The 24,983-nt window shown below is 39.2% G+C and overlaps 1 protein-coding gene across 2 annotated transcripts; it reads right to left on the bottom strand.

Annotated features, from left to right (window-relative positions):
- Positions 1 to 712: 712 nt before the first annotated feature.
- TARS1 (threonyl-tRNA synthetase 1) lies at positions 713 to 16,729 on the bottom strand. 2 transcript variants are annotated; one of them, XM_068422051.1, is made up of 19 exons: positions 16,655 to 16,729; positions 16,161 to 16,241; positions 15,069 to 15,259; positions 13,907 to 14,030; positions 12,667 to 12,788; positions 12,355 to 12,472; positions 11,430 to 11,494; positions 11,270 to 11,348; positions 10,550 to 10,696; positions 9,525 to 9,623; positions 8,602 to 8,768; positions 7,887 to 8,049; positions 7,661 to 7,798; positions 6,865 to 6,942; positions 4,364 to 4,464; positions 4,134 to 4,238; positions 3,360 to 3,432; positions 2,514 to 2,628; positions 713 to 1,188 (listed from the first exon to the last, which is right to left on the bottom strand). In XM_068422051.1, exons 1-19 carry the CDS (start codon positions 16,673 to 16,675, stop codon positions 1,040 to 1,042), a joined length of 2,136 nt encoding a protein of 711 aa, XP_068278152.1. In that variant the 5' UTR covers positions 16,676 to 16,729; the 3' UTR covers positions 713 to 1,039. The 2 variants fall into 2 exon arrangements, with proteins under 2 accessions (XP_068278152.1, XP_068278151.1); XM_068422050.1 differs by having other exon boundaries at positions 16,161 to 16,323; positions 16,655 to 16,683.
- Between the last annotated feature and the right edge of the window lie 8,254 nt (positions 16,730 to 24,983).

Here is a 24,983-nt window from a genome sequence, read left to right as displayed (position 1 = left end):
AACCAAAACCAAAACCAATTGATGAGATCCCTCAACTATAAGATCGCAGGGCCTGCTAATTGAGTATGTGACACCCTGGACTAAAGGCTTGGGAAGGAAGTGTTCCACTGAAGGGGACTGTACCTATTAAATTGAAAAATAGCATTTGTTATAAAAAAATAATCATTATCCTTTTTAGTTCAGTACATTCTTGTTTCGCTTTGACATATACAGCCTTACTGCAAGGACAGCTCAGGGGTAAGAATAGAAACACTCTCTATTCCCAAGAATCCTGGTTCTCTTAGCTGCTTCTTTGGCCCTGCTATGCCCTACCTCTTCCAGTCTCATCCCCTTCTACAGCTACAATGACCTTACCCTCAGAGCCAGCACATTTCAGATACTGCCTTCGGAAAAGGGTATACTGGGCTGTGGTTAGCAGCTCAGTGCTCTGTGGCAGACGGCCCCACGTCAGGAGCATCATGCAGTGAGAGCTGAGATACTCCCAGAGGCACCAGCTGCAATGGAAGTGGGAGACCTCTGTTCATTTCCCCGTTCACATGATGGGGAACTGTTCAGAGTCAGTATATTTAATTGGTGTAAGACCAAGCAGACAAGAAGACTGCAAGGTACCAGCTTCCTTGCTAAAGGAGACACTCCAAAAGCTGCTGCAGCGGAGGGTTACTATGTGGTTTCTTAAGCCTGAGGTCTTTTGTTTAAATTTCATGAAAAAACATTTGTTATCAAAATGTATTTTATTCTTAACAGGGTAGTTAGAATGCTATGGGTATCCCTGATTCACATTTCCATTTTCCCTTGCAGTCACAGAAAGTAATTTCATCTTGCTTCATCTGTTATTGGTCAAAGGCCAGGAAATTTTACTTCATTGTGAGAAACTGGTTTTTACAAAAAGAGACATTTCTGACTAAAGCAAAATCTCTGCTAAAATGAGCAAGATGTCCGATGTGAAATATATTTCAAATCTGGTTCAGCACAAAAACTCTGTGGTTAACTGAATTAGGAAAACCAGAATCTTATTTTATGCCAGGTAGAACAGATGGTGTTAAAACTCCTCTTCAGCTTGTCTGGAGCGAGAGCATTTCAGTTCCAGCAGTCTCTCCACAGTGTCTGCAATTGTACGCTCACCGTGCACCTTGTTATCTCGGGTGCGGATGTTCACTGTTCCACTTGCCTTCTCCTTTTCACCAACAACTAGAAACAACCAAGATGCAAAGGAATGAACTTAAAACACTTAGCAAGCTCTTTTCTTCCCCTATTACCTTAAAACTTAGGCATACTAAACAAAAATTCTAAAAAGCTTACCAACCAACACATCAAATCCTTCTTTGCCCTCCTCCCTGCTCCCCCCACTTAGGTCTGTAACAGCCAACAGCCTTATTTAATCTCATATCATTTAACAGGTCTTAGAACAGCAACTTAGCAAAATATGAGTAAAAAGAAAAGTAAACTTAGTAAGTCCAGGTTCACTTACTTATTAGAAAGAACCACAAAGTCAGAATGAGAAATAAACAAGGAGTACTCCAAGGGCAAAGATTAGAAAGACAACTCGATTGTAAATAACCAATAGCTATTTGATTCCTTTACAGAGACAGCAAGACAGTTTCCTGGAAATCCCAAAGCTATTTTACTTAAACATTAAGACACACATACCAAGATAATATATGTATGTCTCATTACTGATATAAATTTTATATAATATACTCGGAGGTTGCTACTGGAGATTGCATTTCTCTGGTACCCAATCTACATTCAGTGTGACAACTCTTTGAAACAACCTCTGAACATAAATTAGGTGAGATTTTTTCCCTGATAGGCTGATCATTTGTGTGGGGTCGTGAAGGCAAAATGTGGTTGTGTCGTATCTGTATCATATGCTTACAGTTTTAAAGAACAAAAGAACTGATCTATGATGCTATCAATTATTCTGAGGGTAGCGTTTCTCTGTCAAAGGCTCCTTCTACTCTAACAGATCCCAGGTAGCTTTAGGGTCAATGCTAGATCCTCAATTTATATATGACTAACATGGTGCTTCAAATCACATACTTCAGGGTCAGTTTCTAATTGTCCCTCTCGTGGAAGACTCTTCTCCTATGCATGCATGTATAGCTCAGAAGTGCACCACCACAGCTGAATGCAGTGAAAATATGGTACTTCTTTTGCTACACTTGAAACAAGAGCATAAATTATGGGCGGGGCGGGATCACTTAACAATCCGAGTGAGAAAGGGCGAGAGATTTCACATACGTCTCCACATTGTTGACCGGAAGACAGCAAAGACCTTTTTCTAAAGCAGCAGCAATGCTTTGGTCCACAGTGATCTCCTTTCAGTGACAGCTATACAAGCCAGGAACGCCTGTCAGGCAGGCAGGAGAAGCTCTCTGGAATGGAGACTTAGGAGCAAAGTGACCTAAACCACTGACTACCACTCTCTGCCTTGCTCACAGAAGAAAGACCAAATCCTATAACCTGTACAAGAAAGTCAGCCACAATAAGGTAACAAATGCACTGTACGTTACCCAGGATAAAGTTATATTGTGCAAGCTGAGCGTTTCTGATCTTCTTGTTCAGCGTGCACCCAGGATCTACATCAACATCTGCCATTAATCCAGCGTCATGGAAGCACTGCCTGACCTAGGAGAAAAAGTTATTTAGACTGTCACTATAGGATATTCATGACACTGAACTATTTATGACTTGTAGACTTAATCCAGTCAAGCTTATCTGACCCTTAAAACAAAGGCACAGTCATTGGTTCAGGCGTTGGAGATGAGCCCAGTTCAAGAAATGAAAGCAGGTCAGCTATCATGCAAGTACACACACACCAAATAAGTAAGCAGTGATGTGAATATGTAATGTTTTGGGCTGAATAGTGATTTCAGTTTGATGTTGTGAAAGGCAGCAGGATGGTGGAGCTTTCTGATTAGAATTTATTTTTTTTTTTCCAGATTATTTATGTATAATCTGCTTGAAAAAAATACAGGAGAAGGTCTTGTGGATGCTAAATATGCAAAGACCCATCTTCATCGTTCTTAGTGCTTTTGCAAGACGCACATGGCCATGGGAGACTAGAACTTGAAGGATAAGACAGCCTTTGAGCTAGAGAGAAAAACTAAGTTTTCCAAAAATAAAAGCCTCACAAAGATTAGCATTTGTTGTTTAGATATCCAAAATCTATTTCAGGTCCCCTCTAAGATACATTTACAACTTCAGCAGCTAATTGTCATTGCAATATAAAAATGATACAATGTAATATGCAAAGACTTACAACATTTATCTGGGATAAATACTGTTAATCATTAATAACCAAGTATCTCAACTAAATACAATATACCGAAAAAAAGCTCCCAAGCCATATACGTCACCTTTTGAGCATAGTCATCACACGTCGGTCCCACTGGTACCACCATTACTTGCTGTGGGGACAGCCAGAGCGGCCTTCAAGAAACAAACAAAACAAGTTTATAGAGCTTTCAGTACTTTTTTAGTGTGAAAAACCCTCTTAACAGATAGGACTAAAATCTACACGAGAGATTCATAAAGCCAGCTGCTTAGATTGGGTTCAGAAGCGATGACAGCCCCATACTCATCATTACAATTTATCTTCCAAGAAGAACTGAGCGTCTAAAAGAATTGCAGCGTGGACAAAAGTACTTTTTGACCTGAAGATTCAAGTTGTGTTTTACAACAGACAACAAATCATAATCAAGTTTTTGAGCTTATTACTAACTAATCATGGGAAGACATTTACTTTTGAGTCTTGTTATCCTCAGTGGGGTCATCCCCACTGGGATGGGGATAATAATCTCCTTAATTATTATTAAGGAAATGACCTACATAAATGACTTGTTGCAAGGCAGCCCAGCTGCAAAAGCAAATTTGAGAGATATACACGTTGGGCAGACAAGCTATATGCTAAACCTGCATGAGTGGTATCATGTAGAGGTTACCATAGATAGAATTATTTAATACCTAAGGAAGGTGGTTCAGAAGGAATTGCCCTGTGGTACACCTAGGGCATGTCTCTGTAGCATGCAAGTAGAAAAAACCCTACTGATTCTTGCATGCTTGGGGCTAATTTCTCTTCTACATAAAGTGTTTACTCAAACTGGAATAATAAATCTACTTTTCAACATTACCATTTGCCTCCATAGTTTTCAGTTAGAATGGCAATCATTCTCTCCACAGATCCCAGGATAGCCCGGTGAATGATAACTGGTCTTGTCTTGTCATTGCCATCATGGCTGTGAAGAAAGGTTGTTTTTTTTTTTTTAAATGTAAGGTTTTTTTCTTGATGTAAACTTATGCCTGTAGGTTTACAGGAAAGTTTGATTGTATAGCAATTAAAACCACCAGCCTCTGTGCTTACCTGACAAAGGTGAGGTTAAATCTGACTGGCAGCTGGAAGTCGAGCTGGATTGTAGCACATTGGTGGTAGCGGCCAATGGCATCTTTAATCTGAATGTCAATCTTAGAAACAAAAACACACAAACTTTTACTACAGTTCAAGATACAAGCATATCCCTCTGAAAGCAAACTCATTAAGATGGAAGGTTTCAAGCAACGCAGAGGAACTACATGTGGTTTTATACAACATACTTTTATTTCAGCCTACATTAGGACTTAAGTGATTTGCAGGTTCTAATGCAAAAAATGTTAGAGCTAAAAACAGGGTGAGCAAGTAGAGAGACATTACTTCAGGGGGGAACTACATTTAATACCTCAGACTTTTTTGCGAGTGTCAATCTGGGACTTTCATGGGCCTTTTCACTCAGTGAATTCAGCAGCACATAAGTGCAACTGCAAGATCAGAACTGAACATGCCTCACTAAAAATTAGATTTCTTCAACCTCAAAATGGCAAATTTACACTATTTTATTATGCAGTATTTGAATACTTTGTAGCTTATGTTACAAATTCAGGGCATGAACATGGGATGAGAATGCTACTGTTAAATAGTTCACTTACCAGTACGAATCATATTAATGAATAACACTTATTCTGACAATGAGTGTCTACAGTCAAGCCTATTCTTTCTATTGCACTTTACATTTTAGTCCTGAGTACACTTATCATACAAGTTAGACAGAAAGACGGATAGAAAACAATAGATTTATAGTGTCCTGACCTTATTTATTTATCACATTGCTCTCTTATTCATCATTTTACCAGTATGGCTATACGTTGGGACTGTGTGCCTTATTTTAATTTATGTATCAAATAAACAGATCAGCGTTTTATTAACTGAAGTTCTAAACATCTTTCAATTTTGCATTCAGAAGCCAGAGTTTATCAGAGTTCAGCTACTCATCAAAGAGCTTCTATCAAAATAAATTATTTACAACCTTCTTTAATTTCAAATCACACAGTTACCAAGTAGGAAAAAAAACAGGTAGTTTAAAGGTACCCTAGATGTACAGCTTAACTTAAAAATCCAACTTTAACTAGCTTCCATTAAAACCAGTGCAAAATGCTACGTTTGCTCACATTACTTTGGCTAGAGTGCATTAGGAGCAAGTATGAGGTTAATTAAGGTTAACAAACGTTTCTGGAGATATTTGCCTTCTTTCAAATCAACTGAGGAAATTACTAAATCTTGTTTGCATTTCACATTGTGAATGATTAGCTGCTATAACACATTTCAGCTACAACCCATAAAATGAAATTGATTCAATTAGCATACAAAGAGAGAAATCAGAACCAGTTTACTAAATGACTGAATGTACACATATATGTAGCATAGGTTTATTAGGGAAAGATTTAGAAGTAATTTTGTAAGGCGCTCTGTCCTTATGCTCAAAGATATCAGGAAGTTTCTAGAAAGCCCTACTTAATCTGTGCAAACTGAAGAGGCAGCTTTAAAAAAAACGAACAAAACTACAAAAACAATGCAAGGAGCTTTCTAAAATACCAAAACCCACCAGCAACTCAGTGCAGCTACAAAACTGTGCCAGTAAAAGCAACATTTTTCAGAAATTTGTTTTACCAGTAAGTTTATTTTTGTTTTTTTCTCATGACTTAGGATTCACTTATCACCCAAAGGATTATTTCTAATGCAGCAGTTGCTGTGGTAATAGATCATACAGTGCCATCGTCTGTTCATGTCTCCCACTAAACCAATCAGCTCTGTTTAAGCAGCAAATAGTTTATACATGTAAACTGGGTTTAATGAATGAAATGAGTGTTAAAGCTATGTGAAAACCAGGATCATAGAGTATTCTTTCTCTCTCAAGTATGTCAGAGTTTGTGTCTGGAAAAACACAAAATTTCAGCCATATAGCATCTTAAAAATGGTATTGGATAACTATTAAAAAAATCCCCTCTTCCTAATGCTTTAGAAATGCATCCTGACATTGAAAAATTTAGTTATAATGTTACACTGGAAAGGAATGTGCAGGACAAGTGAAAAATAAAACTTGTCTTTACCAAGAAGATCATGACTAAAACCTAAGACAATCGCCATACTACTTCCTCTCCCTCATTCATAATAAGATATGAAAAACATTCTTTATATATTACAGCATTTAGTGTCCATCTGTATTTGTTTAATTAACTTAGAACAGATGTTAACTAGATGGAGACTTTGTCTTCGTCAGGTATCTATTTGAAGTCATCTGGCAAACATTCTGCACAAATAGATGCCCAACGCTTGTCTTTCTGGGGAAAGTGACATTTAGCATCATTTTGTAAACACATGACAACTTTGTTTTTTTTCCTGCTCATCCACTATACTGCAAAGAACACTATTTGCATGCTACCCCTATTGCCAAGATTATGGTAGTATCAACAGAACAGAAGGAACTGTCTAACTTTCGTTTGCCTCATCCAAACAGAATTAACAGCCTAACCCAGCCAACCCAACATACTAACCTTAGGTCCATAGAAAGCTCCATCGCCAGGATTTAACTCCCACTTCTCGCCAAAGTCATTGAGGCTGTTTTCAAGTTGCTAGAGATAAAGGGCACATACACTCAGTGTTTCTCAATCATTTGCTGCCTTTCCATGCTACAGCATCAGGACAGCCTTCTGCTACAGATATGTGACACTACCAGTTCTCAGTACTTCCCAGTTACTACTGAAACTCATTTATTTTCTGAAAAAGGAAAGTTTTGTAAGAGCCTCAGCTAAAAAAAAATTTAGTCCAAATTTAAACAAACCAAAATGAATGCATTAATTTTGAAGAGGCCAAACAAACAGCATTAGCTAAAATGCAAGAAATTTTTATGCTAGATTCAAAGTAGATAATATTGGGAGGGGATCCACCCTAATACACCTAATGTCTATTCCTGCCTTATCTTCTCCCCAGCACTGCATCTGCAAGGGCTAACCCCATCCCTTTAATCATGAAAGCAACCTGGCTTTTGGGAGATGGCTCTAAGTCTTATTACAGGGGCTGGCAGAATTGGTTGTCTTCCTCTTTTTTTTTTTAAATTATAAAAAAAAATACAAAGTGAGAGAGAAGGACAGGGAGGTAATTCGATTCTGACATGCAGATTGCTTCTGTATGGAAAGTAAGCAATTTACAGCAACCAGACTGAAAACAGTTATTAAAGTTATATTGCTCATGTCCAGCTGTCACTGTACCTCCCAGAAGGCAGTATGTTCTTACAGGACTTACAGCTGCAGGCTTGCTTTCATACAAAAAGTTAATAAAACTACTGCTTACCTTTTCAGCTTGATTCCACACTTCAATATCTCCCAGATACTTTTCAGGACGAGTGGAGAGATTCAGTTTAAAGGAAAATCCAAAGACATCATACACCGTACGCAAGAACTGCAGACAGCTCTTAATCTCCTCTTCAATCTTTATAAGGATAGAAATAAAGTCTCAAATATGGAAAAATCAGTTAATCTGATTTTAATACCCAATTTCATTTAACAGCAGCCCATACCTGCTCCATAGCACAGAATATGTGAGCATCATCCTGCTGGAACCGACGTACTCGAGTGAGTCCTGTAAGAGCTCCTGACAGTTCATTGCGATGTAGAACACCAAAATCAGCCAACCGTAACGGCAGCTCACGCCATGATCTTGGACGATGATCAAACATAAGGCTGAAGGAAAAGTTTATTACTTAATCTCATCCAAAATCAAACTTCTGCAAAGAACAGCCAATGAGAAGCAGCCAGTACCTCAGCAGATGCCCATAATGCCAGTGATGTAATCTGAATATAACCATCATTCACATCTAGTTTTGTCAGGAAAACAAATGCAGATATCCTTTTATAGCTGGTAGGCTTCCCCCATCTCACAGAGAGAACATAAAACAGCTCCTAAAACTGAGCATTTAAAGCTGAATGCCTAAATTGCCACAAAATTGTCAATGCCTCAGTATCTATTTTGGATATCCAGGTTTTGTAGCACCAAGGTAAGCTTCAGGTCTAAAACACAGTCATTGTAATGATGGAAAAATGGCACTTTTCAGTGTCTGAAGTAAAAAGAGCACGTAGACAACAAGACTCATAATTACATCACTCCTGACAGCATGTCACATCCAGATGCCTGAAGATAGACATCTTTACAATTAAGCAGGCAAAAGAAACAGGATTAGGGTTTTTTTTTGAATCAGCATCATCTTTGGCAAACTGGATTTGCTATGTATTTACCAGTGTCCTGGACAGTTCATAGGCTTCAGAGCAAAGACTTCTTTCTCCACTTCAAATGAAAACATGTTGTCACTGTAATGCTGCCAGTGCCCTGAAGTCATCCATAGTTTGCTGTTGAAAACGTTTGGAGTGACAACCTCCTGGAATCCACGTTTTCGATACTCACTCTAAAACAACAGACCCAGTATATAAAATAACTAACAAAGCAAACAAAAGTTATGGTACTCAGCGTTCAATCTGCAGCCATAAAAATATACAAATGCCGTCCTACAAAAGTCCATGACTCAAGAAGAGAAGAGGAAGAGGAGAAAAGAGGAAGAGGAGAGAAAAATTCAAGCTGAACATGCCAGGATACATCCCTTCCACAAGCACCACCCTTCCCCCAAACAATTCTTCTGTAGTAAGCAAGAAGAACAAGTTTCCTCCCTGTGCAAAGCAGCAGTCTCTAATTATTCAATGACACTTGATAGTACATTGCAGCCCAAATATACAGTAATAAGACAGACTTTAAATATTACAACAGGAAGATCAAGGGTTTTTTTCTATGCATAATTTCATAACAAATAGTTCTACAAAGACAAATTTAATAAGTTTATTAAAACAAATCAATATGCATCAGTGGAACAGCTGTAGTGTCAGCTTAGCTGTACTATTAGATGTCAAAGAATTCATATTATAAAGCAACATTATCACTGCTTTAACTGCAGGTATAAAGTATTGACAAAAACGTAACTTAGCAGACACTGTGACACGATCAATTGAAAGAAACCAGGTTTCTTTAGTTTCGTGGCTTACAGAACTAAGAGATTAAACTAACTTGAAATGAAGGGCTGTTAATACTGTTATATGTAGCATGCTGTTACGTATTTTTCTAAAATTAAGCAATTTCTTCTATAAGGAGATTTCCAAAAGACATTACTTACCCGGATGAATTCAATTAATGTGTTATAAATGTAAGCTCCTTTTGGCAAGAAAAAACAGCTACCAGGACTGAGCTCATGAAAGAAAAACAGTTCTTGGTCCTGCAGAAAAATAATATTTGAAAAACTTAGTTATTATACACCACCTTTTTCACTTAACATTCACAAATGAATTACTACTGACTGGGCATCACTAATCAAACTTTTTTTAAAAAAAAAACTAAAAAAAAAAGCAATACCAATAGATCAGATGCATTTTCACTAGTATTTATATCTCCATCAGTACTTATAGGGGAAGGAGATTGTTGTTTCCTGTTTCATTACTGATGCTCCGAAACTTCACATTTATGTGTAACTCCTAACTGTGCTCCACAGCTCCCTTTGTACACAGACAAGTAATGTTTAGTTCTGCTTCTGCAACTCTTGAATTATTTGCACATGAACTGAATATGTGAACTGTACTTGGCTAATGTTGTGACAAACTGTGCACATGCTTGAGGACTGCATATTGTGAATTCTTCTGGATATTGTCCTGATGTCCTATCAGCAGGCCTTGTAGCAGTGTTCAGGACTATTAATTATCTGACAGGGGTTTCCATCTAAAAAACAAAACCAAAAACCAACCAACAAAAAAAAACCATAGAAATGTATTATGGATTCTGAAATCACATAGAAGAAAAGAACTGTGAGTGAACAGGCTGCAGCAAACTGTGCAGGAATGAGCACTGCCTGCAGACTTAAATTTTAATGTTTTGCAGACAGAAGAGTTTATGTTCTGTTCTTACTGATCTGTGGAATAGGGATGTCATTATGTTTAAAACAGTGAAAAGTCCAAAGAGAAGTTATTTGCTTTAGGACTTTTGATGCTCTTCAAGAGAAAAATACCTGACTTTGCAACTTGACAGAAAATACAATCGTGTCACATCTTGGTTGTGGCAGCAAGTATACTGTGTCTTCAAGATACTTCTAGTTAAGGGGTTACATCCACACACTGTTTGTGAAATACATTACCAGAAAAACTGTCTCACCCGCCCAATTTTTCTGTGATCTCTACTTTTAGCCTCCTCCTGGAATTTCTCCCATTCCTTCAGCATTTTTGCATCTGGGAATGAAATTCCGTAGATCCGCTGGAGGGATTCCATATCAGCCTTGCCTTCCCAATACGTAGAAGAATTCTGCATGCAAAAAATAAATGAAACATTGAAGAAAAGGAGGAGCCTCCACATTGTACTACTACTGCCTGCTATGAAAAGGCATGCAATTATTAAAAAAATCACTATATGTAATGTAGAACAAGTAAGGCATAAGGAGAGTTTTAATCTTAAATTCAGAGCACTGATTAGAAAAATCCAGATAAGAACAGGTGAACAGAATATGTATAAATAGCTACAAGCTCTCTCGTCTTTTTTTTAAGCCATTTGCTCTCTCTGTAGCCATCCTGTTCCAACTGTTTATTCACACTCAGCTATAACCATCAGCTGAGCAAAAACTATAAACTAATTGTTACAGTGCGACCAAGCCTTAAGCCACACTCACGTTCCTATCTGTGCTGAAAGTGCAGGCCCTGGACACCTAGTCTGGCTCCACACCATTTGAATATCATTCTAGCACACAACCCCTTCCCAATGTGTTACACTGAGGTTTTGGCCAGGTTACCCATTTTGCGATGCATTCTTGGATAAGCCACCATCGTATTGCCCAAAGACAGCAACACATTTTCAGTGAAAACATTTGTCTAAGGCACTTACCTTATGAATTTTTATGGTCTTTATCTTGCCAGTATGTCTGACATGAGGCCCTCTGCATAAATCTATCAAGGGACCACACCTAAGAATAGGAAAACATTCATTTGGTATATTTCATCTTATAAAGTTATATCCAGTAATATTATGATACATGCATAATTACCTGTATACTGTTGTAGTTGGAGTATTGACCTTCTCATTCAGGATGCGACACTTGAATTTATTATACTGAAAAGAAAAGCAGCACACATATTCGTTAACTCCTTGTTAAGCAAGAGAACTGGCCAGCAGTTTAAATTATTTGTAAACCTGATGCAATGCTGCATCAAAAGAGGATTATAAAAGACAGTCAAGTAGTAGAGCAAGCTACCCAGAGAGCAGGTTGTGCAGTCTCCGTCCCTAGACATTTTGAAGGCCCGACTGGACAAGCCCTCAGAAACCTGATCTGACTTCAGTGTTGACCCCATGCCCTCTACGTGAGATTGGACTGGAGACCTACGGAGGTACGTTCCAACCTGAACGACACTATGATTCCCTTGATGTCCTAACAGTGAAAACTGAGTAACGTCGATCTCAGGAATACTAGAAAGTTATTTGCAGCTAGGTATTGAAGAGAAAGGATCAGCTTTTAGTGTTGCTTGGACTTTCTCCGAAGTCCTCATTCTAAAAAATGGTTTATGAAGCTTTCTGAATGCATCAGCACATGCAGTTACAGTATCACCACAGCATTTTCCTAACAGCCAATATAATATAGGCATACAACATAACTGCACATAATATATTGCAAATTTACATCTGTGGGAAATAAATGAAGAATGTAGCTTCAAAGATTTTGCCAGGGTCACCCAGGGGAAGAATGAGAATTCTTACAGTTGCACAAAATCTAATGCACACTCCTGAGAATCTGAGAATTACACCTTCACTCATTTTTTTGGTTAAATATCACAAACGAGACTATAAGAACATACCACCTTAAAAAGCTAATTTTATAGACCTTCCTCTACCACTAACAGAACATGTGGCTAAAGTTACAAATACTTAAAAGAATAAGTCCATGATGCTAGAAAAAACCTTCTAAAACAGCCTACCTTAAACATTTCAATTAGTGTTTCCTTCTTAACTTCCAGTCTTTCAAAGACCTGTTTTTCCTTCATTATCTTTTTGCACAATGTTTCCAGAGCAGAGAAGTCGTTACTTGATACACCCCTAAAATAAACACACACAGAAAAGTGAATCATTCTTGCTTTCACTTGCAATTTCTGATCCAGTTGCAATGCTTGTGGATGGGACACACTGCAAAGGACAAAGCAATCTGCAGTAGTTCCAGGAACAAGCAGATAACAGAAATTTTGCCGTGACTGCCATCCCCCCACTCCTAAAAAGAAAAATACAAAACCTACCCTTCCTCAAGGAACATGTCATAATAAAATCCATTTTCTATTGGTGGGCCATAGCACAAACAGCCACCATAGATTCGCTCCATAGCTTCACCCATTATATGAGCACTTGAGTGCCAGTATACCTAATGGAAGTAAAAAAAGAGGGGATCAGTCTGAATATGCACAATAGATTTCTGAGTATTTCATTTAAAACCTTTTCTGAAACCCTTGCTTTTAAGGATACTCGATGAAGATCCCACATTAGAGCTGTCTGCAGAACAGAAGTGACCGCCCCAGCAACACTCTCATCCCAAGCACCAGTATTTCCAAAAGGTAACACTGGAAAATAGTTTAAAGCCTGGAAGCACATAATTCTTATTTTCGACTACTGTTGAAATGATTCAATTATTATCAAGAAGTCAGAAAACTAATTCAGCAGCTTTTTTTTAATGAACTTCAATCAACCAGCTCTGCATAAAGACCAAAAGGTGCACTTTCAACATAAGGCTGTAGTCCCAATCTGAAGGTTTTAAGCATGGGAAATCCTGCACTGAAGTAGAACAGCTCATAGATTTAAAAATTACACTCCATCTTGTAGCACACCTGAAGATTTGACAAATTAAAACCAAATCTATAAGACTTCAGACTACTTTTATTTGCACAGACATGAGAACATAAATCTCAGAGGAACCATCATTTAGCCAATATGAAAACCCTGAGTTTGAACACAAGACCTCTGTGATGAGTTTGACTGACAGCTACTTGTACCAAATGATTTTTTCTAAAGAGAATATTTACAAGTTTACTGGATATCCACATTTATCTTAATAAGTACCCAAAATAAAGTAAGTACCTTTGCATGTACAAAGTAAAAGAACAGCCTACTCAGTACTTTTATGATTGTACACAGACAGTACTTTTGTATTCAGTATTGTTTTCAAAGTCAGTGCTGAAGAGGTTAGTTCAAAAGACCTACTATACATTAACATGAAGGTTGTAAATATAAAATTCCCATGAGAACAGACTTGACATAAACTACAGCAACGGCTAGCAGACTTGGGTACAAATACACAGCTGAATGTGCATTATCTGCAGCACCACAACTCCCTTGTAAGGAACTATTAGAAAATGCAGATGTACCTGCACGGTAAACCTGTTCCCATCTCCTCATTGTCTGAACACAGTAAAGATGTAAATAACTACTTGAGGCTGAGTTTAATGCAAATCCAAGGGCAAACAAATTTTGGTAGAAGATACTCACTGCTTGAGCCTCTTCATCTTCAAACTTAAGCAGCTCCAGGGTACAATCCTCCTCCAAAGGACGGTCTAGGTCCCAAACCATCTTGTTCACTTTAGCAATAACAGTGTTGTCAGCTAAACCCTGACTACAGAATAAATACATGGTATATAATCTGAAATCGGCAAGTCGAAGTTCCCCAAATTTGCCCTCCATGTTGAATATAATTTTCAGGAGTGCTCAAAGTGGGTACAATATAATAAATAAATTCCAAATAAATGAGCAGTTTAGCCAGTCTTGAATATCTATGAAAATCCTACTCACATCTCAGGGATGAGGAAAGAAAACTGTGCTGCATACTTGACATCCATACATTCATTAACGTACTTGGCTTAGAAGCAGCCACCTCAAAGTACTAACCTGACTTCAAAATCATATTGCAATAAAAGATAAAGCTTCTCTTAAAAATTATCAAATACAATTTCTAATGTAGTAACTTTACAGTTTTGTTTCCACTATGCAAAAAATCCTTTCCTTGATCCCAAACCACAAAAACAAAGAAGGTTCCAATGACAAGGCAACTAAGCATGAAAAAAAAAAAGCATTTCATAGGAATCACCCTGTTTTTGTGATTTTAACTGTTAGGGTGTTCAGTGTGCATTGTTCAAATCTACTCCACAGCAAGTTTGAGTAACCCGGAGATGTGCAATGCTGTTTTTGATGGGTATCTCCCATGCAAGTAAAAATGCAGTTAAGTGAAAGGCACTCATACTGTTAACACTCTCTGAAATCAACTGAAACATCACCCAGCAGTCATCTTCCCCAGGTTGATGTGAACTAGTTTGCATGTGCTAACATTCAATCCAACAGAGTAAATTTATTAGCAAATTAGTTCTTTGTGGAACAACAGTACTTGCAGGGAAAAATATGCAAGTAATGTGTGTCTAAAAGATCTCTATTATATTCTTATTTAATTTTAGAAACTGTATCTTCATAAGGCAAAAAAATTACACTGCAAAACTAAAACCCTATTGGTTATCTCCAGTTTGTTATATACAAGATGCCTTTAGAAGAGTTGAGATAAATGACTGACAGAAATTACAGATTGCTGATACCCTCACAGCCACAACCTGCAGACATAGAGCTGTCTGAAAACGATTGAGTGTAGCACAGAATAGAATCATACCTAATTCCACAAGCAATTTGATAAGGAGTAGTCTTCCAGGATTCAGCATCAACCTGCTTGCCATCGGGCAATGTGACTTTAATGGGTTTACTGTCATTTGCAGCTTTTTCCGCAAGCAGTGCATCATGTTCAGCTTTAAGTTTATTGTACATCTCTAAACGCTCATTGATAAATGCAGGCCAGGGATTCAGCTATACATAATGAATAAAGAGAAAGAAAAAAATTGATAGATTATTAGAGTAATCTAATATCACATTATGTCAAGAATGCAAACAGAATGGATATACTTTTCACAAGCAGCTATGTGACCATATCTATATATGTGCTATATTTAAAAAATAATCATTATTATTACAGATTAACTATATGGTATTAATTACACAGTAATGTTATAAGACTTAAGTTTAATGAAAATCATTACTTTGAAATGTAGCAGTGTACACCTGTTTAATAAACTACACATATGTTAATAAACTAGTACATAGTTTATTAAACACCTGTTTAATAAGCAAACAAGGACAAAAATCCATTTGAAAATACTGTAGAAGTTCAACATAAAAATAGATTTTTCTTATTAGGTCAAAAAACTGAGGGAACACCTCTACTCTGAGCCACCTGGAGAGGAACTGACTCCAACCTACATGTCATATAACATCAGGGCTATCAGCTTGGGCATAACCAACGTTATACAGCTATGGAGTCAGCTCGGGATTAGTGCCAGCTAGCCTGTGGCCCTCTCTGTGCCCAGTCAGAGGGATCTGTCTTTACCCACCACGAAGACAGAAAAGGCAGAGTACCTTTGTCAGGCTTTCTTCACCCCACAGATCTGCTGCCTACCTCCTGGTGCAAAGAGAGGCACAGTGAAAAGAGCAACCATGGAAACCAGAGCTGCTCTCCCATTGCACCAGTATAACTTGGTGTAAAAAGCAATGAAGTCACTTCATGGTAAACTTTAATAAAATAAGAAATAGTAGGAAAAGGAGTAACTATAACACCAGATAAAATACTTCAGAGGGATGGACTGCAGCAGCGCACAAGACAGCAACCAGGACACCACATCTTTCAACCCCCCATGGCCCAAGGGCTGCTCACCTCCGTTCGCCCTCCATCGCCGACCCCTTCCTTCATTTTCTTCTTTTCGCAGTCTGCCTTTTTTTCTTCCCCAGCATTTACCTGAGGAGGGCGAGCACCATTCCCTCATTCTCCAGCAGTCGCTCACACCTGTGGCGCTTTAACCCCTCTCAGCCCCACACACCTGGGAAACAGACCCGAACCCTTCGCCCTGGGAAACTCCAGCCCAGCTCCCTGCTCTTTTACCTTCAGGTAAATCCCACCGCCTTTCGACCCTGCTCCCCCGGAGCCGGGGAAACCCTCGGCGACCCGCTATAAGGCTGAGGGGGAAGAGGCCTAGCTCCCTCCTGCCGCCAGCACCCATCCTCCTGACAGGGCCGCCCCCCCTCCAGCCCTGACGCGGGAAAGAAGGGGACGCTCCGCCACAGGACACTTCCCCCGGCCCACGGTGAGGGGGAGCCGCGCTGAGGAGCGAGCCGGTGCCCCAGCGCGGCCCGCCGCGGTGCCCGGCCCACCTGGCTGTCAGCGCCCGCCATGACCGCACGCGGAGCCGCCCGGCGCAGCGGCGAAGGGGCGGGAACGGCCCTGCGCAGGCGCCTCCCGGGCGCCGCAGCTGATGCAACCGGGGGGGCCGTACCGGACCGACCTGTGCCACCGCGGCCGGGCCAATGGGGCTGCAGGGCTGCGCCGGGCCGGGCCGGGCCGCGCCGGGCCGGGCCGGGCCGGGCCGCGCCGCCCTGGCGTGTGTGGCCGGGGCAGCGGCGCGGTGGGAGCGGAGGCGGCCTGTGAGAGGCCCCGGCAGCTCAAGATGGCGAAGCCCCCGCCAGCACCCGTGAGGGCGGGAAGCGTGGCCGCGGGGCCCGTGTCCCCACACCCCTGCTCCCCTCTCTCCTCTGGGGAGAAACATAACGAGCCTTCCCCCGCCAGCAGGGCCGTTGGGCTCCACGGGGGTGGCAAGGGGCTGAGGGACAGAGTGGCACTCAGGCAGACCTAGCTACCATTCCTCACAGGCAGAGATTCAGGCAACGATGGATCAACTAATGGGAATACTCTTTGCAAAGGAGACCAGGAAAAAAAATATAACGGATTGACCAACGCCTGAGTTTCCAGGGGAAAAAAGGTGGAAGAGATTCTGAGGAGATTCTGTCAGACCTGGACCACAGGAGTGTGGCTGTTTTGCTCAGCCCTGAGCTGAGGGGAGGCTCAGTGCTGGAGGCGGTTGGAGGCTACCAGCATCTTTAAGAAAAGGGTGTGATATTCAGGCACAGCTTTTTGCTTTGTAACCTTCTTCCCCTTCTCTCCTCGCTGTTGTTTTTATATAATAATAAATAATACTCTCATTTAGGAAGGCTACTTTCTCTCAGCACGTTCTCATGGTGGCCCTGGGCTCCTAGAGTGGTCTGTCCCGAGGCCCTTGGTGTGTTTGGTGAACTTGTAGTTTAAGAAAAGTGTTTATTACAAGATTCATGTTCTCAAGAAATCCTGGCAGACCGTCCTTGCTTTGAAGAGTCTAAATGAGGGGTCAGGGTTACAGCTTGGCTTGGGCCTCTGTGGCCTGCAGAGCACCTGACACCACTGCATCCCGTAACAGCTGCTTCATCTGCAGCAATGATTTGGGATTTTAGAGTGTTCCAGTCAGCTGAAATGTGCTTAGATGCACATCACAGCACCTCAGACTCCACGAACTTAAGTGCTGTAAGAAAAAAGTTCAGGAAAAGTAGGCAGTTTTGTATAGTTTTCAGATACTGGTTATGTAGTGGTGAAGGATGGTTGAGAGAACTTGACCACAAGTGTAGGAGCTTAAAAAATAATGTAAATGTTGTTATATTTTTTCTAATATTAAAATTGGAAGGTGTGGTAAATATGACCTTAAAGACAGAATCAAGTCTAAACACATATAATTCATTTGCTGTCTAAAAGTAAAATATAAGCAGCACAAATATTGGCAAAAACATTTCTTAAACAGCTACATTGAATAATGTATGTAAAATGTTGTGGAGCAACACAGTATGTTTTAATACAAAGGATATTTGGTTTTAAATACTAATTTTTACATTTGCAATATCTTCTAAAATCTTTTTGTGTGAACGAATTGCAACTGGCTAAGAGACAGCACATTGCAAAACTTATATATCTAACCCCAAAATGAACAAAACCCTGTACTGATACTACTAAAGAGAATATTTCAAAAGCAATCGGGAGAACTGCAGGAGAACTGTCCCGTTTGCCAGAAGATGGCAGCAGCGAAACACGCTGTGCTGATGAGAAACTAATTCTGCAGGACGCCCTGCTCACAGCGCTTGGCTTTAAATTGTGGCGTAAAATACAAAACTAAATTACTGTTTTACTGGCTCCGCTCTTAAGCAGCGTGAAAGATGTGTGACTGCACTCAACCGGACTCTAAGCCAGTGTAAATTGATTTCAGTATGCTTTAATGATTATCACCAAGTGAATGAATGGATGTTCCTGCTTCATTTGAAGTTTGTTGGAAAAAATGTGGTCGGAAAGTTAGATTGGAATTGCAGTGTTACTTGACTTATATTTCGTTTAGGAAAACTAAAAGTCAAAATGAAATCAAAATGAAAATCAAAGTTTTAAAAAATGAATCAAAATTTAAGAAAACTTTAAAAAATCTAATCAGAATTTTAAAAAGGAGAAGAGTGTAAAAAGTGATAAAAGGTAAACAGACATACAAGGAGTTGAGGAAGAGGAAAGACATGATATTTTAAGAAAAATATTTCACAACCTATAACACATCTACACCATTTCCTTGCAAACCCATCCAACTTGTGATACAGCACTGGCCTTTCTGTAAAATGTCTGGGTTTGTTTATATTTGGTGTACATCAAATCAACTCTATTCACTGTAGAGTATTTCCTAATTTTGCAAACTCCCAACTAATTTGAAAATAAAACTGTATGATAGCCACCTATGTACATCCAGTGTTCAAAATATATAATTTGAATTCAAGGCCTAGTGGATTTCCGTAAGCCCACATCAAGCAAAGAGCTATCAGCTCTCACTACAAAATCATGCAAATATGGGAATCTCAGCTTTAAGAATTGAAATATTTTTGTGCAGTTCTCTGCTGTATTAATTTCACCTGACTTAATACGACAAAGGAGTGGACTTCTTAGAAGTTCAGTACAGCAAGCTTAGAAATGTAGATTCAGAAATCTAACAAAAAGTGAAGTTAGATGAAAAAATAAAGAAAGTTGACATTAAATTAAAATACCTGTGAAAATAACTGAAGTCCTGATACAAACTTGAACATGCTAGGAGAACTGTATCAAAGCCCTGGCGTTTGATATTTTTTCCAATTTTTTGGCCTTATTAAAAGAAAACAGTTATCTTTTTAGGAGGATAACAAAAATAACCGATATTTCATGCAAAGAAGGAGACCAGTTTTATAGGATAAAACAGTGAGGCAGCAGTCATTTAAAAAGGCAAGTAAAATGTTAGCAATTTCATATACTGAGGAGGAGGGGTGTTAAACTGAAAAAAATAAAATCTTATGTTCTTAACTGTCCTTAATCACAACTTTATTACAACGAACTAATATTAAAAATCCAATTGATAGAACATTTTTCGTAAACTTCTGGCTCTTGGACATACCCTGGGGTTTTGTAGCTAAATTTAAAATAGCTTTTACTATAACTGAGCATCACCAAGCTACTCTGCTACATAAAGCTTTTTTGCCCGTATATAGAATTTTCCAGAATCCAAAATACTTTTGTGGTAACCTTTTTTCCCTGACAGAAAATTATTATCGTTCATTTAAGTGTGTATTTCAGAATTTAAAGTCTGAGAGTGTGGTTTATTTCAGTTATTTTTGTAATAATGGAATTGCAATTTCTGAAGAGCTTTTTTCCCCTATAGATACCACTGGTAGTTTTTCCTTGAGAATAGTCTTTTCTGTGCCTGTAACAGCAGACCATGGATATATTTACATAATACCAAGAGAATGAAAAGCTAAATTTCATAATTTATGAAATTTAAAAAATAATTAGCACAAAAAATTATTAGCATGAAAAATGATTAGCCTGAGCAGACATCCTTCCTGATACTGTTACCAGAAAAAGTAGTGATTTGCACGTTACGGAGAACAAACTTCTTCTTTCATCTTCTCTGTGAGCAGAGTTCTCCACGCAATGGCAGGACGTGGCACATGGGGGAATTTCCTACATAACGCAATTAGAAGCAAGAAATGCATTTCTGAGTCATTCGTCTGGTACAGTCCATAACCACCAATTTTCCAAATTTAATTTCTTACTCCAAGCGATCTCCATCATAGTCCACAGCACTGGAAATTATCTCCAAATACGAAAGGACAAAAAATTATTGCATTTGGTTCTCCTGCAAGTGCTCCATCAGACAGTTTTGGGGGAAATGGCAGACAGTACAGGGAAAGCAGATGTTGCATTCTAGGATTTTGTTTCCTTTGACCATATTTTTCATTGCAGTTATAACTTAATTTCACACATTTCCAGTGAAATTTATTTTATTTGCAAAGTATGTTCTCGGTTTCTCTTTTTAGCCATGACTCAAATGTCCTGGTGATCTTCCCATTAACATCAATTTTTGATTATGTTCCATGAACACAATCCAATAACATTGCTTCAAATGAAGAAACACATGAAAGCTGATGAAAACAGGGACATCTTAACTGTGAATTTTGTCAAAACGCTTGTGACAAGTTATATAAAGTCTTTTTTCTTTGTGTCCTTTTCACTTCGAAGTATTTGGAGTCTTACTAAAAATAATACTAAACTGGTAAATCATTTCAAGGCTTTATAACTACAGGGACAGAGAACTCTCCTGAGTTAGCAGTAGCTGCCAGAAGATGGATTCCTGAGGGACTCCATTGTTAGATGCTGATGAGAGGAAAAAGATATTCCGAGGGGAGATACAAAGTTTTATTTATTCACAGTTTACCTGGAAGAATGCTATGGGACGTCATGGCAATAGCATGGAACAGAAAAAAAAACACTGATCATTATCTTTAAAACATCTGCTCCATATGGAGGGACCACAACATCTCTTTTCAGTCTTCTCTTTTCTAGACTAAGCAAACTTAACTTTTGAACCTGTCTCAGAGGGACACGCTTCCAGACTCTGGTTCTTCCCTTCTGAACCCTCCAGTTTGTCTGTGTTTCTCTCAAAACAATAATGCTCAATGCAAACGTAGTACTCCTGCAGAGCAGAGAGGACTGTTCCTCAAACCTGACATACAGCACTTCAGCTAATACAACAGCATTGTTTTGCTCGCTTGCATTCAGTTTGTGGCTCTTTAGGATGAGCAGAATCTTTTCTGCAGTGCTTTTCTGTACTGTATTCTGCTTTTCTGTACACTTCCCTGAAGGGCACAGCACTGGACATTATTGAATTGATTGCTTGACTTCAAACGACCTCTACAGTTTGTTATGATCATCAAAATTTGAAAGTATTTGTCAGCCCTCTTTCATCTTGACATGTTCACAGATTTTTGACATGTACTCTTTCCTCCTTCGTACACCTAATGCCTTTTGGAAAAGAACCAAACACAGGATAGAATCAGCTTGAAATATCCTTCTGGTTTAACATAGATTAACTCATAGCTGCTCTCTAAGTATATTTTTTTCAAAAATTTATGCCAGTTTCATCTAATCACACAAGTGTTCAGTAAACTAACGCAGCTTATACTAATACAGACCTTTTTGTTTCAATAAAGTGTTTGTTGTCATGGCTAGCACTTCTTACTGCTCTCATGTCTCTTTCTCTGATGCCTCCCCATTTGTTTGTCATGATTCTTGCCTGTCTTCATGTGATTCTCCCATACCTGGAAAGCACTGCATCATACGTAGCATATACTTACATGGCCTGAGCTGCTAGGCTCTGTACGTAAAGCTTTCCTTTCATAAACATCATAGGGTCAATCACCCTTTGAAACAAGGGTACTGTTTAATGTTGGCACTAAGGGTGAACCACAGGGGAAGGAAAGATGGTAGAAAAAGACATTGTCTACATTACATTTGTTTTGTTTTCTAGATCACCTGAGCCCAATATGCCATCTTCATTGCAGCTGCCTTGGGATAAGAAATTTGTTATTGCAGCTCACCTGGAGCTGTTTTCTCCACTACACCAGAAATTATTACCACTCTCAGTCTCTTGGCATTTCTTCACGTGGAGCCGCTCCCTAGCCTGGTTCTGTCAAATTACCTAGTTTAGCAGAAACACCTTTTACACTCAAATCATACTGATGGAATGGGGGTAAGTACAATTACACGTGCAGTTGTCCTGGAGTATCTGGAAGGGCAGTAAAGTCTGGCAGCAGGACCCATCCATCCATCCATCCAGGGGCTGGAGACCAGTCCCCAAAGCCCCTTCTTTCTAATCAGCTACTGCCAGAATGGGTGTGACCTCAAGCCATTTTTTTGCCCTTTTTTTTTTTGATTCACAGCAATACATTTGATTTCGTCAAGAACAGTTGTACACAAAAGCCGGAACAGTTCCACTTCAGCTACAAATAACATTGGGGCCTTGCTGTTTCCATTACTCTGCCATACCTTCCTCCATTCACCCATCTGTTCCTGGAGCCTTTGTCCTTCTCTCTCAGAAATCTCATTTGTTCCCATTCCAGTGATGTGATGACAAATGACAAATGTGTATTCCACCAAGTCCATACATTCATTTTTTATTGCATTAGTGCTTTAATAAACTGAAAATGGCAGAGCTCCTGAAGCATGTACTTTATTTAATCAAATATTTAAGTCACTACATGTTTTAGAAGAAAACTCTTACTTCTTACAGTCGAAGCTATTTTATTCCATACTTTCATGCATGGATAGCAGTAATTTCTAAATCTTGGGCAAATTTCTGAATATAGGTTCCAAAGGCTTCTGTGGAGATTATGCAAACATTTTTCATCCATCAAACAGGGCTCTGACCATAGAGTGCACAACTACATGATGATTTGTTGGGCCTAGATCTTGATACTTTGTAGATCAGTCCTGTCTTGATAACTTCTAAATCAGTCCTTCATCTGAGCCTGACATCATGGCTGACAAGTAGCACAAGAACAGTCTTATCTGCATAGTTTCAGCTCTCCAGGCTGCCAGCCTGGCTAAGAACTAGAATCTGAATGTTTCACTTAAGTTCTACTACAAATAACAGAGGTAGACACTATGAAGCTCGTTTTAACCTGACTTGATATTGTTTTCCTGCATTAAACTCTTGAAAGTTTATGGAAACCGTACCTCCTCCCATGTAGAGGTATACAAAATGACATTACTTCTTACTGCATCTGGAATGCCATTTGATAAAATGATATACAGCACACCAACAATTAAGTGGGTGCTTTTCAGCTGAAGGGGTAAAAGTGACCTGATTCCTTGTTCACTTCCTCATGAACTGAATTTACAGACAGTCCCTGGGAGTCAGAGCACTGTACTACCGAAATCCCTTCCAATAGAGGGGATGGCTGGTCAAAATAAGAACTAGTTTTAAAATAGAGTTGGATCCATCTGTAAAAGGCATTCTTCAGATGCATTTTTTGTCTGGAGGGGCATATGACTGCTGCTAATAGACTGAGAGGTGTGATGAGCTTGGAGACTTTTTCAACTCTGTTTCCCAAAAAGACCTTAAAGTGTTTCTCTCTTTCCTTCCAAAACCAATGACAGCTCAAGAACTTATAACATGATATCCCAAAATCAAGAAAAAGAAAAATCAAGTCACTGGAACAAGATCTGTCAATATTATTGAAAGTGTGTTTTCCCCCCTTCTCATGTTTTTCCCATAATTTATTCATTAATTAACATGTAGGAAAAAAAGATGTAGGGAGACCTCAGTGCTAATGGCAGCTCTAAGGGTTTCCTGTCCCATCTCTGGTGGCTTGCCACTGTCTGTCAGATCTCTCACTCTGCCATGCCAACACAACCACAAACCATATCAATGAATTTATCTGTCTTAAAAAATAATCCACATTTTCCCTCAGAATATTCTTAAAGATTAATCAGTTCCTGGGTTGATACTACTATGTAAACTGATACTGCCTATAGTGCTGAATATCCAGCCAAAGCATAGATGTCTGGTTTCTTTATGTTGTATAACTTCTGTTGCATTTATATGGGAATACATGTGAAAGCAGAACATCAGAATAGTTCCTATCTTGCGATTACACAAAACAGCAATCCAGCTCTTTGGTTGACAGTGGATCTGTGTTGTTGGATCCCAGCTCTGTTTTTGAGGGACACCATGACAATGTTTCTAACATTTCTTTTATAAGCAATATGGGTACCTATTGTGGAGTTACTAAATCTTGAGCAGAAATTATCTTTGCTTCCAAAGCTTTTTAAGACCTCTGGACAGAATTGCTATGGTGTTGGTAAGGCACAGCAGACGTCTGTGCTTCAGCACTCGCTACTTATCTCAAACTGTGATGTGGTTCTTTGATGGAGACAAATGCACATGAGGAAAAGGGTGGCTAGTGTCCTGTGCTCTTCAGGGGTGACCGTCCAAGGCTGAACTGAGCCCAGGAAACAGTCCAAGGTATTTACATTAGAAAAATCCCAGGGGCAAATTTTGCATATGTTGTTCTAAGACATGGAAACGAAAACAAAAGCAAAAATCTCCACAACCTTAAGTAGTTATTACAGCATCACTTTGATCCAAACAAAGACGATTTATCCTTGTAATTCAATTCAGTTAGCATAAAGGATCTGTTCTATACCCAGATATTATCTACAAATACAGAAATTGGTTGCCTAAAGAAAGTGAATCATTTCCAATGTAGCCTAGGCAGAAGAAGAAGGTGTGTTTTGGGAAGGAGCAATATGAGTCAAAGGTACTTTATAAGGCTACACTTT

This window comes from Nyctibius grandis, chromosome Z, assembly GCF_013368605.1.
Source record: "Nyctibius grandis isolate bNycGra1 chromosome Z, bNycGra1.pri, whole genome shotgun sequence".
NCBI lineage: Eukaryota > Metazoa > Chordata > Aves > Nyctibiiformes > Nyctibiidae > Nyctibius > Nyctibius grandis.
Note: the sequence above shows the minus strand (reverse complement) of the source record. Positions and strands in the feature narration are given on the sequence as shown.